This window comes from Zingiber officinale, chromosome 11A (genome assembly GCF_018446385.1).
Source record: "Zingiber officinale cultivar Zhangliang chromosome 11A, Zo_v1.1, whole genome shotgun sequence".
NCBI classification, from domain to species: Eukaryota; Viridiplantae; Streptophyta; class Magnoliopsida; order Zingiberales; family Zingiberaceae; genus Zingiber; species Zingiber officinale.
The window spans coordinates 76,533,568-76,549,588 of record NC_056006.1 but is presented as its reverse complement, the minus strand read 5'-3'; the positions used below and the strand labels follow the sequence as shown (position 1 = coordinate 76,549,588).

The 16,021-nt window shown below is 42.5% G+C and overlaps 1 protein-coding gene across 1 annotated transcript; it reads left to right on the top strand.

Annotated features, from left to right (window-relative positions):
* The first annotated feature begins 14,457 nt into the window (after window positions 1-14,457).
* Window positions 14,458-15,394, top strand: LOC122032385 (transcription factor MYB20-like). Its single transcript, XM_042591674.1, has 3 exons — window positions 14,458-14,590; window positions 14,676-14,805; window positions 14,896-15,394. Exons 1-3 carry the CDS (start codon window positions 14,458-14,460, stop codon window positions 15,308-15,310), a joined length of 678 nt encoding a protein of 225 aa, XP_042447608.1. The 3' UTR covers window positions 15,311-15,394.
* The last annotated feature ends 627 nt before the right edge of the window (window positions 15,395-16,021 follow it).

Genomic DNA, 16,021 nt, shown 5'->3' with positions numbered 1-16,021 from the left:
TACTCTTATAATGTCTATGTTCTCAACACTCAAAGCAAATGATATGATTTTTATTATTAACAATTGAAATTGTTATATACTTGTTCCTCCATTTGATGTCTCTTGATTTTTGGAGGATGCCCTAACTTCTTCACTTGACCCGGAAGTAGAAGCTTCTCCTTCTTCTTGGTCCGGAGTCATCGAATGTCGCTCCCCCTCAACCCTAGAGGTGGAGACTTCTTCATCTTCATCTTGTACATGGAACAAATAGGATGCTCCCTCTTTGCCCTTTTCATTGTGCCTCATTGAAGATGAAGCTTCTTAGACTTCTTCTCTAGAAGTTGAGCATCTCTCAACTTCTGAGTCCTCTTCATCTTGATCTTGATCCAATGAGTCACCCTCTTTGGATTCTTCTTGGTTTGGTACAGTGGAGGGGATCTCATGGAGTTTAGTCAATTTGCTCCAAAGCTCCTTAGCATCTTTAAATTCCCCCACTTGCTTCAAGATGTTGTTAGGCAATAGATTGACCAATAGCTTGGTCACTTTATCATTGGCCTCACATCTTTAGATTTGCTCTTGGCTCCACTTGCTCCTATTGAGAATTTTGCCTTTGCTACTTGTTGGAGCTTCAAAGCCTTCCATTAGAGCAAACCATTGCTCTATCTCCATCATGAAGAAATTTTTTATTCTTGATTTCCAAGAATTGAAGCTCGTGTATATGAATGGTCGAGGCACCCTTGTGTCGAATCCGAGTCCATCTCAGAATTCCATCTTGAAGTTGAGCCTTTGATGAAGTCTTTGAATTGTGAATTTGCTTCAACTTCTTCTCCCTCTAGCTTGTTGCCCTTTTCGACGATGATTCCGGTGAAGAGCGACATTGTTCTGATACCACTTGTTAGGGTCGATTTGTAGCTAGAGGGGGTGAATAGCTTGTTGTGTTTTGGTTGCTTGCTTCATGATGTTGATATGCATCGGAAAACACTCAAGCAATGCTAACACTAGGATTTACTTGGTATCCACCTCAAGAAGAGGTGACTAATCCAAGTATTCGGCCCTCACTCACTCATCCACTAATGAAAACACTCCTTGGTAACTACCGAATGCAGAGAAGCCTTGTACAACCTCTCAATACAAGAAGAAAGAAAAACAATCTTATACAATAACAAATCTTACAAGATTTACACAAATAGGAAAACCCTAGCTTGCTTCTTCTTGTATGGAACGTCTCTTGACCTTGGAAGTGCAGCAACACCTTGCTCCAAGAAGCTTCAAGAACTGGCGTGTGTTAAGACTAAAATGTAGCTAGAGGGGGGGTGAATAGCTCGGTGCGATCTTCGTGCTTGGCGTTGCTTGTTTCTTTAAAGATGTACATCGGAAATACAAGAAACACTACAACAATGCTAACAAATGGATTTTACTTGGTATCCACCTCACAAGAGGTGACTAATCCAAGGATCCACACACTCATGCACCCTCCACTATGAAAACACTCCTTCTCGGTAACTACCGAAGGCGGAGAAGCCTTACAACCTCACAATACAACAATGAGAAAGAAAGAAGCAAAATACAAATGAATCTTACAAGATTACAATGAAAAACCCTAGCTTCTTCTTCTTCTTGTTGCAAATCACCTCTTGACTTGGATGAGCCTCCAAGAACCTTCAAGAACTGGCGGTGAGGAAGTAAAGATCGCTATGGAGAAGTTCTGTGTTCGTCTGTGGAGAAGAGAGGAAGCCGTATCGAAGAAAACGCTCGCCAACATCTATATTTGCGTCAACGGTCGAATCCCAATCGATTGGATTGCTCCCAATCAATTGGGGAGGCTTTGGATCAATCGACCAATTGATCCAGAGCGCCTCTGTGCTCTCTGGAATCGCCTTGAATCGATTGCCCGATCAATTCAAGGCTTCTCGAGCGATTTCCAGCGCTCCAATCGATTGCCCGGTCGATTGGAGGCTTCAATTGATCAATTGATCGATTCAGAAACTTACTGTTCACTCAAAAACTCTCCCAATCGATCGGCCGATCGATTGGGGAAGTTTCGATCGATTACCCAATAGATTCAGCCCATTTCTGCATGAATTCGCATCAACCAATCGATCCACTGATCGATTGAACCCCCCAATTGATCAGCCAATCGATTGGGAAGTAGAAATCTGTGCAGAGCTTGAAATTAGCTTCGTTTCGCATCCGAGATCACCTCATTCCGATATCCAAGTCAAAAGTTATGGTCTTCGGAAGTTTACTACGTCCGAACTTCCTAGTTCCATGCCAACTCCCTATTGGACTTACGACCGTTAAGATTTCGGTCAACTTTTGACTCATCTGGACTTTCTCTTTGTGCCAAGTGTCCGGTCCTCCATTACCCACTTGGACTTCCCAACACAAGATGTCCGATCAACCTTGATCCATATGGATTTCCTCATGCCTGGTTTTACTCACCAGGACTTCCCTTCTGCCTAGCTTCACTCACTAGGTCTTTCACCTGGCTTCACTCACTAGGATTTTCCTTCTGCCTGGCTTCACTCACCAGGATTTTCCCACTGCCTAGCTTCACTCACTAGGTCTTTCACCTGGCTTCACTCACCAGGATTTCCTTCTGCCTGGCTTCACTCACCAGGACTTCCAATCAAGTATCCAGTCAACCTTGACCTACTTGACTCTCCTTTACATCTCAACTGGTCAACCTTGACCAAACGGGAATTGTATCAACAATCTCCCCAAATAAACAATTGCACTTGCATTGTCCATATCATCTAAACCCAAAATATTGTCAAACATCAAAACTCAAACCAAGACTCAAGTTTGGTCAACCAGGTCAACCTTGACCTAAAGGATATTGCACCAACAGCGTGAACCTGTGAGAATGATCGCAAGAAGTGGAGAGGAAGAGATATGGAATCACTGCGAGGAAGACGGCTTTAAACCCAACGCTTCCTTCGCAACGATCACAACCCAATCGATTGGGGAGGCTTAAATTGATCGACTGATCGATTCAGAGTGTCTCTGTGCTCTCTGGAATAAGATCTAAATCGATCGATCGATCGATCGATCGATTCAATGCTTATCGTGACTCGTGTGATTTCCAGCCCTCCAATCGATCGACCGATTGATTGGCGGTGCCAAATCAATCGGTTGATCGATTGGGAAAGCTTTGTGGTCGTGATTTCGCTTCCCAATCGATCGCTCGATCGATTGAGCCAGCCTTCAACCGCGGCACATCTTCAATCGATCAGTCAATCGATTAAACCATAGTTCAATCGATCGGTTGATCGATTGACTTCCCTTTGACATGCTTAAACCAAGTCTAAGGTCCCCAAATTCAATATCCGGCCAACCGTGACCTGTTGGAACTCCTCATGCCTAGCATCTGGCCAACCTTGACCAGCCGAGACTTCTTCGCCAAGTGTCCGGTCAACCCTTTGACCCACTTGAACTTTTTCTCCTCGTGCCAAGTGTTCGATCAACCTTGACCCACTTGGACTTACCGTCTCATGCTAAGTGTCCGGTCCTCCATGACCCACTTAGACTTCCACCAGATGTCTAGTTAACCTTGACCCATCTGGATTTCCTTGTGCCAAGTATCCGATCAATCCTTGGACCTACTTGGGCTTCCCAAACACCAGGTGTCTGATCAACCTTGACCCACCTGGATTTTCACGTGCCTAGCTTCACTCACCAAGTCTTTCCATCTGTCTGGCTTCACTCACCAGGATTTTTCACTGCCCGGCTTCACTCACCAGGACTTTCACCTGCCTAGCTTCACTCACTAGGTCTTTCACTTGGCTTAACTCACTAAGATTTCCCAACTGCCTGACTTCACTCACCAGGACTTTCACCTACCTGACCTCTAGTTAAGACTTTCCTAGTCAAGTATCCGGCCAACCCTTTGACTTACTTGACTCTTCTTCACATCTAATTGGTCAGTCCTTGACCAGAGGGGAATTGTATCAACAATCTCCCCAATCGGATGATTGCATCTGCAATCTCCATGTATTGTCAAACATCGAAACTCAAATATCAAAACTCAAGCTTGAACCAACTCAAGCTTAGTCAACCTTGACCTAGGGATATTGCACCAACAAGTTTTTCCTTTATCAGGTTTTTATTTAAAAACATAACTTGTAATTTTTTAAGATGTTGGTTTTTAAACACTCATTTTCAAAAGTACTTGACATCATTGTTTGAAACCTTGTTTGAAAAACTAAGTTTGCAAATTACTTTTTGCTAAGCCTTTATTTATTTATACTTTATGTTTTTATTTTTTGATGTATGTCAAAGGGGGAGGATAGTGAGTTAGGTTAGAAAAATCAACTCACATTAAAAATTTTGTATGTTTTATGCTTAACACTTTAGACATTTCATGCTTAATATTTATTTGTATTTGTTTTTCTAACTTTAACTCAGGTTGTGATTACATCAAAAAGGAGAAGACTGTTGGTGCAGGTTGCACTAATAATCTGATTTTGAAGTATGACAAATAGGTTAAAGTTAGAAGTGGTATTTGTTTAACCTTTCTACCAAGTGTGCAGGAGTTGACTGATCTGAAGGACATAACACCAACCTGAAATATAGCTAGGTCTGCGGGACCAGATAACTAGTAGGAAGTCCAGATAGGTCTGCGGGGTCTAATATTTGGCAGAAAGTCCGGTTGGGTCCTCGGGACCTGACAACCGACCGAAGTCCAAGTTGGTCTACGAACCAGACAACTGGGGGAAAGACTTGGAGTGTCAAAAGCAAGTCAAGTCATTGCAGTTGGTAAGTGAAGGTAAGCAACTGAAAGAGAGATTCAGTGAGGGTGTGTTCCCCGTTGAGGAACTGTAGGCATCGATTCAACTTAAGTCCATTTGGGAAACTTAAGTTGAGATCTTGACTAGATCCTGGTCTCAAAGAGACAGAATCTAATTACTACTTATATTTTATTATGTTGTACTAACTCTATTTTGTAGGGTAAAAATACTTTCTATTTCCTGGACTAACCTTTTCTGTAGGGAAGAAGTTGTTGAAGAAAAGGAGAGTTTGGGCACCAGAAGCAGTTTGCCCAGGCGGGTGCCTGGGGTGTCGTTCGGGTGCCCGGACCCGAAAAATCATCTATAAACTGATGCGGAGCACTTCGATTGGCCAAACCATGTGATCCAAGCACCTAAAGGGGTTTCAGGCGCCCAGAATTGACCTATTCAAAGGCCTTCGACCAGGAGCTTCAAAACAACACCTACTACAAGTTTCTCTCTTGCTCGGTGCTCCAAAAAAACTCCTCCAACAACCTGCGACCAAGACTTTCATATTTTCTTTGTTATCGGTGACTTTTATTTTCAGTTCTTATACTTAACTCTTTAACACTTTTTGTGAACTATTAATGAATTGCCCAACGAAAGCACTCGACAAGTGTGATCCTTGGAGTAGGAGTCGTCGAAGGCTCCGAACCAAATAAAACTAACTTGTATTAGCATTGTCTTTTTGCTTCCATTTTCCGCTGCGTAACTTAGTTTTAAATCAAGTTTTTCAAAGATCGCTATTCATCCCCCCCCCCCCTAGCATCTTTCTGATCCTACATATTAGCCTCGTACAATCTTAAACATGAGAAATACAAATAAAAAATGCAAACTAGGTTACAAAAGAAATTGAAACGACTTTACCACATGAATTTTACTTTTCTTGCTTTGGATTGCAGCTTCTCCAAACACACAAGAATTGACTGCGTAAACCCTAGACAAACTTCACTTTTTATGGATGAGAAATACAAATAGCACTTCTTGTTCGAATTGTTTTTTGCCTCGTAATCGATTAGTTTTTTCCCCAATCGATTATCACGCTAGTTGATCATCTAACAACCTACAGAACGTCTCTTTTTCAAATCCGTAATCGATTGGTAAGACCTACCAATCAATTCGCCAGCTTCTAATCGATTGCCCTCAATCGATTCAGAAAAATTATATTCATGAAAGAAAGCAGCCTAATCAATTCCCAAGCTCTCTGTTATCACATGATAAAGGCCCCAATTGATTATCCCAATCGATTGGAAAAGGCTAAATCGATTGTCTCAATCGATTTACCAAGCCTCTGTTCTCTCTCATGAATCTTAATCCAATTCACGAGAAACTTTGTCCAATCGATTTCGACCCTCATTGTGTTTTCGCAAAACACTTCTAATCGATTAGGCACTATGCCTAATTGATTACCCTTGAGTTAATCTATTACCCAATCCTAACTCACTTGATTCGAATCTAGGGTTCCCTTTGTTGGTGCAACCTTAGGTCAAGGTTGACCTGGGTGACCCGACTCGAGTTGACCTGACTCGAGGTATATTTTGATTTTTGACAAGAATGGAGAAGTTATATTTTGATGTTTGACAAGAATAGGAACTTGGGGGATTGTGGGTGCAACCTTTGGTCAAGGTTGACCTGGTTGACCCGACTTGAGTTGACCTGATTCGGGAAAAGTCCAAGTATGGAGACTTAGCACGGAAAGGTCCGAGCAGGGAGCTTGGCACGGGAAAAGTCCAAGTATGGAGACTTGGCACGGAAAAGTCCAAGCAGGGAGCTTGGCACGGGAAAAGTCCAAGTATGGAGACTTGGCACAGAAAAGTCCAAGCAGGGAGCTGGACAGCAGGAAAAGTCCAAGTATGGAGACTTGGCACGGAAAAGTCCAAGCAGAGAGCTTGGCACGGGAAAAGTCCAAGCAGGGAGCTGGGCACGGGGAAAAGTCCAAGTATGGAAGCTTGGCATGGGAGGTCAGAGAGGGCTCGGTAGCTCGTTCTCTGGACTGGATGGAGTCGGAGAGGGCTCGGTAGCTCGTTCTCCGGACTAGGTCAGAGAGGGCTCGGTAGCTCGTTCTCTGGACTGGATGGAGTCAGAGAGGGCTCGGTAGCTCGTTCTCCGGACTAGGTCAGAGAGGGCTCTGTAGCTCGTTCTCTGGACCGGACGTGGAAGTCGGAGAGGGCTCGGTAGCTCGTTCTCCGGACTAGGTCAGAGAGGGCTCGGTAGCTCGTTCTCTAGATCAGGAAGGCTTTAGGGTTTAAGGTTGGGAAATTGGATCGGTCTGCTGACCGATCCAGTGATACTATGGGTATCTGGATCGGTCTGCTGATCGATCGGTCTGGTGACCGATCAGTAACCAAACAGATTAGGAGAAGGAATAGGAGGGATCGGTCTATGGACCGATCCACCTATGGCATGATCGGTCCACAGACCGATCAGGGCTATGCAACCAACTCTCTGTGAGAGTTGGGATCGATCTGGGGATCGATCAGCCTAGGGCCAGATCGGTCCCCTAACCGATCAGATCCGTCCTGGATCGATCAGGGTGGAGCCTGATCGGTCCAGGTCTAGTCGTTGAGTCACAACGGCTAGATTTCTGTGTCTGTGTCTTCTTCTTCGCAGGTTCATATAAATCAAGAGGTGGAGGGCCTCTACAGGATTGGTTGACTTCTTCTTGCTCCTGCGATCTGAGCTTTGTTGAGCTCTCCACTGCTGAAGCTTCGTGTGAGCTTCCCTCGCTTGGACTCCAACTGATCAGTTGCTGCTGTTGTTGGCATCCGTGAAGTGGTTGCTTCATCACCAGTCGACGAGAAGGCAAGCAAACTAGTGTTTTTACATTCATATTGTTCTTGGCTTCTTGCTTTATCTTTGTACTCCGATCTTGCTGTTGCAAGAGAGATTGTGGCGAGGTTTCTCCACCCAGAAGGAGTTTTTATTAGCCGATTTTCCGGGGTCTCATCCACCGACGGATTGATAGGATTCGTCCACCTTACAAACACGCCGAGGAGTAGGAGTATCATCTCCGAACCTCGTTATATCGTCGCGTTTGAGGTTTGATATTCTCCTGTTTCGTTTCTATCTTTTATTTCCGCTGCGCTAACTAAAATTGTAGGAAGAAACGAGAATTTGGGGTCGGCTATTCACACCCCCCCTCTCTAGCCGCGTCCGAAGATCCTAACAAGTGGTATCAGAGCAAGGTCGCTCTTCGTCGGATTAACACCCGGGGGAGCACGAGCTAGAGAATGGATCAACTTGGAGAAGACGTCACGATTCCACCCTTCTACGATCACGACGACTTCGCGTATTGGAAGGTAAGAATGAAGTATTTTATTATGACTAACCTAGTAAATTGGAATTGTGTACAAGTAGGTTTTATTCCTCCGGTGGATAAAGAAGGAGAACCTCTCGAGAAGAAGAAGTGGACGAAGGAACAAATCCACCAATCCATAATCAACGACGAGGTAACGAAAATCTTTGAATTTTCATTACCTAATGATATCATGTGTAAGATAGGTGGATACAACAATGCCAAGGAGTTGTGGAACAACTTGGCTAAGTTCCATGAGGAGAGCTCCAATTCAAGTCATGAAGAGGAGTCAAGTGAGCCAAGTAGCTCACATCATGGAGGTATGGAATTAGAAGTTGAGGGTTACTCAACATCTAAGGAAGAAGAGGAGGAGAGTTCTTCTTCAAGACTGGAGCAAGAAGAAGAAGCCTCTACCTCCGGAAGGGATGAAGAGAGCTTATATCCATCCTCAACCCTAGGTAACTCAAGCAACTTAATTTCAAGTAAATTACATATAATGTGCTTTGAGTGTAGGGAATATGGGCATTACAAAAGTAAATGTCCAAAGAGGATTAGGAAGACTCCACCGGCACCAAAAGTCAAGGAAGCCGGAGTCCCGATACGCAAGGGCAAAGAGCACGTGGTGTGCTTCCAATGCAAGCAAAGGGGGCATTATAGGAGTCAATGTCCAAGGGGGAGGCAACCTCACAAGGACAAGAGACCAAGCACATCTATGGGGGGAGCTAAGGCAAACCCTAAGGTATCCTTTAAGGCACATTCTTGCAATTCTAATAAGACACATGCTAGTAGTTTTATTACAATTATCAATAATGATAAGCATGATAACCATAGAAACCGATACATGTGCTTAGGTGCCAAACATGTTAGCCTAGATAAAGACAATGCTAGAAATGCCAACCCTAGAGTTAACTCATCTAAGGTTAAGGAAAACCTAGATAGGAATCCCAAAACAACTAGACATATGCCTAGGAATACCTCAAAGAAAAATGGAAAATTAAAGCTTGAGGTATTAAAGAAGGAAAATCAAGTCTAGAGGTCAAGACTTGACACTTTAGAAAAGGCTCTTAAGAATTTGGAGAAGTCAATTCTAGGGTCTAAGGGTCAAAAATCAAAGCCCAAGGACATGAGAGGTTTGGGTCACAAACCTAATTCTCAAGTGGTCAAGCCCGCTTATCATAATGTTCCATTCGATTATGGAACAAGACCTAGGGCTAAGAAGACCATCACCAAGGTCACAAGGGAAGTCACCCCTAGAGTTGATCTTGATGAGTCCCAAATAATCAAGGCTTTAAAGCCTAGGAGGGTCATTAGGAGGGTTGCTAGGGAAGTCATCCCTAGTGAATATTTAGTGAACCCAATGAGCTCAAATAGGTATTGGGTTCCTAGGAGCGTGATTCCTTCACGCTAGATGGTTTAGGGTGTGCCAACCTTAATTGGATAGGTAGTTAACCTACTCATGGCAAAAGGTGGCGTTTTAGGAATTTTCAAGGTGTAATCAAGCCTTGAAAATGAAATTAAAAATTATTCCTAAGGTGATTAGGATGTGCCAACCACATTTGAGGAGTTTTCTAGGATCAATCCAATTAACACATAGTGATCAAAAAATCTTTAGTATATGATTTTAGGTCTATTACACTTAGGAATATAGAATTTATGGTAAAATGATCAAAATTATCAAAAATGGCAACTAAGGCTAGAATTAGGTATTTTCTATACCTTTATATGTTATTTGCCATACATTGTTTGTCATTTACCATGTCATGACATCATATTTATTTTATTATCATTTGAAATGTCATGATAATGTTTAGGTTAGTTATATGTCATGCCTTATTTAAGTTTCATACTTGATGACATAACATCATGACATTGGCACATGTTTCCACTTATGATATTATTTTATGCCATGTCATCATCTCTTGCATTTATGATCAATTAATTTGATTTAAGGATAGAAACACAATTTGATATGGAGATCAAATTGTTATTTAGAAAATGCATGAGAACTTAGCTTAAGATGACCTAAACCCATATCTCACATCAAAATTGACTTGGATGTGTTTGATACACCTTAGATGTGTGTGAGATATTAGGATTATGAGTTAGGATCAAGGTGCATAGTTCTTGTACCTAGATGAGCCTAATTCAAATTTGAGGATCATAGGGAAAACTTGTATACAAGGCATGTACATTTAGCCCTAAGATTGTGGTCCTAAATTGAATGGTTTAAGATCATTTCAAAATTAATTTAAAAAACCTTGATGAAGCTTTTCTAGTGATAGCATTCATCATTGAGCAAGTTGATACAAAGATGGATTAACCTTGAGCTATTTCAAAGTCTTTCGAACTTTGTATCAAGATTAAAAAATGAGAGTTATTTTCATAGAAAACTATTTTTCCATGATAATATATGTTATGAGGAATGTATCCTCAAAATTTTATAATTTTTGGAATTTTCTGTAATTTTCTAGGGGTTTCTGAATTTCAGGAGAAAAATCAGAAATTCTTATCAGAGAATTGTGGACCGATCAGAGAAGATTCTGATCGGTCCAGGGAAGTCTGGATCGGTCACTGGACCGATCCAGGGCAGTGTGGATCGGTCTGGTGACCGATCCAGTGGAGTCCTGATCGGTCTGGTGACCGATCAGAGGGTGCCAAAATGCTGATTTTCGATTGTTGTTTGAAATTTCAGCTATGGAAGTTGGTGCTTTAGATTTCTAAAGGGTTGAAACTCTCCAAGACATTGTTGGTGTAATGGTCAAGGAGGAGTTGACCTTTAAGGGAGGTTTTACCTAATGGTCAAGGGGAAGTTGACTTTTAGGGGGAATTTTTGCTCGTCAAGTTTTTTTTAAATAAGTGATTATCACTAAGTTGATTGTTGATTTTAGTATCAAGGGGGAAATTAAGGGTTTCAATGAAAGGTATGGGACTTTCATTAGGAAGAAACTCTTGACCTTGATTCACTCCTTTTGATGTGTGTCAAAAAGGGGGAGAATATCCAGAGAATGTTCAAGGAAGAACATTGGAGTTTGGGGAGAATGTTCAGAGAATGTTCAAGGAAGAACATTGGAGAACTATTGGAAAACCTAAGTTAGATTATCGGGTTAACCTAACTTGATTATGGTTTTTGTCAAACATCAAAAAGGGGGAGATTGTTGGTGCAACCTTAGGTCAAGGTTGACCTGGGTGACCCGACTCGAGTTGACCTGACTCGAGGTATATTTTGATATTTGACAAGAATGGAGAAGTTATATTTTGATGTTTGACAAGAATAGGAACTTGGGGGATTGTGGGTGCAACCTTTGGTCAAGGTTGACCTGGTTGACCCGACTTGAGTTGACCTGATTTGGGAAAAGTCCAAGTATGGAGACTTGGCACGGAAAGGTCCGAGCAGGGAGCTTGGCAAGGGAAAAGTCCAAGTATGGAGACTTGGCATGGAAAAGTCCAAGCAGGGAGCTTGGCACGGGAAAAGTCCAAGTATGGAGACTTGGCACGGAAAAGTCCAAGCAGGGAGCTTGGCACGGGAAAAGTCCAAGTATGGAGACTTGGCACGGAAAAGTCCAAGCAGGGAGCTTAGCACGAAAAGTCAAGGAGACTGGGCACGGGAAAAGTCCAAGTATGGAAGCTTGGCATGGGAGGTCGAGAGGGCTCGGTAGCTCGTTCTCGGACTAGGTCGAGAGGGCTCGGTAGCTCGTTCTCTAGTCGGAGAGGCCTCGGTAGCTCGTTCTCGACTGGATGGAGTCGGAGAGGGCTCGGTAGCTCGGACTAGTCGAGAGGGCTCGGTAGCTCGTTCTCGGACCGATCCAAGAGAGAGCTCGGTAGCTCGTTCTCTGACCCAGACGAGGGAGCTCGGTCTCTGGACCAGATGGAAGTCGGAGAGGGCTCGGTAGCTCGTTCTCCGGACTAGGTCGAGAGGGTTCGGTAGCTCGTTCTCTAGATCGGGAAGGCTTTAGGGTTTAAGGTGGAAATTGGATCGGTCTGGACCGATCCGGTGTCTATGGGTATCCGGATCGGTGCATGACCAATCCGGTGATATGATTCTCATCAGGGTCATCGATCGGTGCGGTGACCGATCGGTCCAAACAGATTGGGAGAAGGAATAGGAGGATCGGTGTGGACCGATCCACCTCTTTGATCGATCCCGGCCGACCGATCAAGGCTCTGCAACCAACTCTCTGTGAGAGTTGGGATCGGTCTGGGGACCGATCAGCCTAGGGCCTAATCGGTCCCCTGACCAATCAGATCCGTCCTGGATCGATCAGAGTGGAGCCTGATCGTCCAGGTCTAGCCGTTGAGTCACAACGGCTAGATTTCTGTGTCTGTGTCTTCTTCTTCGCAGGTTCATATAAATCAAGAGGTGGAGGGCCTCTACAGGATTGGAGACTTCTTCTTGCTCTTGCGATCTGAGCTTTGTTGAGCTCTCCACTGTTGAAGCTTCGTGTGAGCTTCCCTCGGCTGGACTCCAACTGATCAGTTGCTGCTGTTGTTGGCATCCGTGAAGTGGTTGCTTCATCACCAGTCGACGAGTTACATTCATATTGTTCTTGGCTTCTTGCTTTATCTTTGTACTCCGATCTTGCTATTGCAAGAGAGATTGTGGCGAGGTTTCTCCACCCAGAAGGAGTTTTTATTAGCCGGTTTTCCGGGGTCTCATCCACCAACGGATTGATAGGATTCGTCCACCTTACGGACACACCGAGGAGTAAGAGTATCATCTCCAAACCTCGTTATATCGTCGCGTTTGAGGTTTGATATTCTCCTGTCTCGTTTCTATCTTTTATTTCCGCTGCGCTAACTAAAATTATAGGAAGAAACGAGAATTTGGGGTCAGCTATTCACACCCCCCTCTCTAGCCACGTCCGAAGATCCTAACACCCTTGTCCAGCATCTGGTCAACCTTGACTTGTTGGAACTTCTCGTTTCCTAGCATCCGGTTAACCTTGACCTTCCAAGACTTCTTCATCAAGTGTTCGGTCCTCCATAATCCACTTGGACTTTCCCTTGCCAACTCCCATTGGATTTCTAATCACCAAGTGTTCGATCAATCTTTAACCCACTTGGACTTTCTCTTTGCCAACGTGTGACTTCCTTGACCCACATGGACTTTTATTTGCCTAATTTCAATTAAGACTAGTCATTCGGTAGACTTCTACCCTGGCTAACCTCAATTAGGATTTTCCCTTGCCTAACCATAGTTAGAGTTTTCCTTTGCCTAGTTCCCAACTAGGTTTTTACTGTCACCTAACCTCCAGTTAGGATTTTCTGTTACTTAACCTTCTATTAGGACTTTTCCAGATAAGTATCCGGTCACCCCTTGACCTACTTGACTTCTCTCTCGCCATATTGTTAAACATCGAAACTTAAGCTCGAGCCAACTCAAGCGTAGTCAAATTGGTAAACCTTGATCTGAAGACAATTGCACCAACATAACCAATTGTAGATATCTAAAAGAGCTTCAATTTGATATATTATGAGCTCTGTGATTCAATCCGAGTCAAAAGTTATAATATCTTAAAAATTAAATTTAGTATTTATGTTATAACAGCTACGAAACTGTAAACATTGAGAGGTCATAACTTTTAACTTTTGTAGTAGTTATGATCTCTAAAATTTTCATAGTTAATACAACATAAATATTGAATCCTAAATTTTAAAAAGGTCATAGCTTTTGATTCAGGTTGAATCACAAAACGCATAATATATCAAATCGAAACTTGTTCGAAAATCTATAACTAATTACAAGGTGGAATCCGTAATGACCCAGTTTCAAACTCAAAAAATATCGTTTAAATCTTTTTCAGAGGCTCTGAACAATTTTAATATTAATTTTTTTTCATATATTGTACCTTTTACAAAATTGGAGCTCCTATAACTATATAATAACTACGATTTTATAGTTGCTATAATATATCCCACTAGTTTAAGATTTAAGTGCATGATACATTTGCCAAAAGTAAATATTATACCGAAAGGTAGTTGTGTAATTGTACATACGGATGAGACGGCTTTTAATAAAAAAAAATCAAAGTAGATATCATCTCGATGATTCTGAAAATAAGGAGCCCTCTTTTGACTTTTGCCCCAAAATCTTTAAGCCTCTTCCTGGTGAACCATTGAAGGAATCTGAAACTCCTCGCCAAGAGAATTCAGCAAACATGTGTGCTCGTTTGCTTCCACCTCAACCACCATCTTATTCTAATCCTTGTCGAAGAATCTTTAAGCAAGTCTATCAAAGGCCTCACTCGTGAAGGTTAGACTCGATATAAATATACGCTTCAAGTTCAATCATTGGATTAAGAAGAATATGAACTGGCAGCATCTTGAGGCCCTGCAGGATATAAACACCTGGTTTGTGGTAGCTTTTTCACTCACTTTTGTTGGGATAAGATTATATTGCTCTCCCTCTTGTTGGAGATGGGGAGGCAACCATGCTGCGATAAGTCAGCAGTGAAGCGAGGTCTCTGGACACTTGACGAGGATCAGAAACTCACCAATTTCATCCTCCGCAATGGCATCCATTGTTGGCGCCTCGTGCCGAAGCTTGCAGGTATGCAAGTCGTACCTCTCTGTCAATAGCCAATAGGTTTCGGCTCACTGCAATGCAGGTTCTCTTAGCTTGCATGCCTCTGCAGGTCTGATGAGATGTGGGAAGAGTTGCAGATTGCGATGGATTAATTACCTTCGTCCCGACCTCAAACGAGGAGCCATTTCTCAAGAAGAAGAGGACCAAATCATCCAACTCCATTCGCGCTTCGGTAACCGGTATATATATATGCGCATATATTCGACGCTCGCTTCGTGATCAGTTTTCTTGAGTCTTTATTGTTTTACTTTGTCGATGACTTCGTTTAGGTGGTCCAAGATAGCATCGCATTTCCCTGGCCGCACTGACAATGAAATCAAGAACCACTGGAACACCCGGATCAAGAAGAGATTTAAACTCCAGGACTCCAATCCAGTGACTCGTAAACTCATCGATCATCAGCTCTCCGGCATTTCTTCACAAGCCTCTGCTTCACGAGCCAAAGAGATGGGCACGGATGTCGACGTTTCAGAAATCGCAGTAAACCTGGAGGATAGATTTAATCCGAGTCAGAGCAATTGGATTGTTGACACTTTTGGAAGCTGCAACTCTTCCTTCACGACTGATGACTCGCTCTTACCTGCTTCCACACACACTGTTCTTAGTATGAGTGATTCTTTTCCGCCATGGGAGACCATGAACCACCCCCTCTTAGACCATTTCTATTATGAGAGCATGCTATGAGCTATCAAACTCCTGATATTGATCAGAACTAGCTAGTGAAGTTTTTTTTTTTTTCAAATAACTTCAGTTTGCAGTCCCATCACTTTCTATACGAATGATTGACTTTCCGTTTAGAAAATGTATGAAAAAAAAAAACTTGATCGATGGCAGAGTAAGGAGACAACGAAAGTGACAATTCGCTTAATTCCGGTTAAGAAGTAGACATCCAATCATCAAGATAATATTTAAAAAATAATAATTTGATCGATGAACTAGTTAATTAATCATAAGAAGTTTCGCGAAACATGCTTAAATCTATGGATCCAAATAAACAATGTGCCTGAGGACAAGGGGATGCAATCATGCAACTTACAGGCTTCTTCGTGGAAACCCTCAAATTTTAGATGAACCCTATTTTATTTTTATTTTGAACGAAATTAAGATGAAATTTTGTACTTTTGCATGTTTTTTAACACGTGTAGAAGTCGGAAGTGTTGTTTGGTTGTGATTATTGTATATAAAGCTGACGCACGGTATTTGATCACACAGGGAAGGACAAACAAAAACTTTGAATTAAATTTCTAAATAAAATTAAAGATCACACAGGGAAGGACAAACAAAAACTTGTATATAAAGCTGTAGATTTGTGTCTTGTTTTTTGTTGTTATATGCGAGAATGCCTTAGGCAAGATCATCTCAAACCTTTTTCATTCAGAAGTTGAATAATTTAGC

Excerpts from the sequence above, each read along its gene's own strand:
- LOC122032385 (XM_042591674.1), top strand. The coding sequence starts at position 14,458 with ATGGGGAGGCAACCATGCTGCGATAAGTCAGCAGTGAAGCGAGGTCTC. Across the intron at positions 14,591-14,675 it reads CCTCGTGCCGAAGCTTGCAG|GTCTGATGAGATGTGGGAAG; the intron begins GTATGCAAGTCG and ends ATGCCTCTGCAG. Across the intron at positions 14,806-14,895 it reads CATTCGCGCTTCGGTAACCG|GTGGTCCAAGATAGCATCGC; the intron begins GTATATATATAT and ends GACTTCGTTTAG.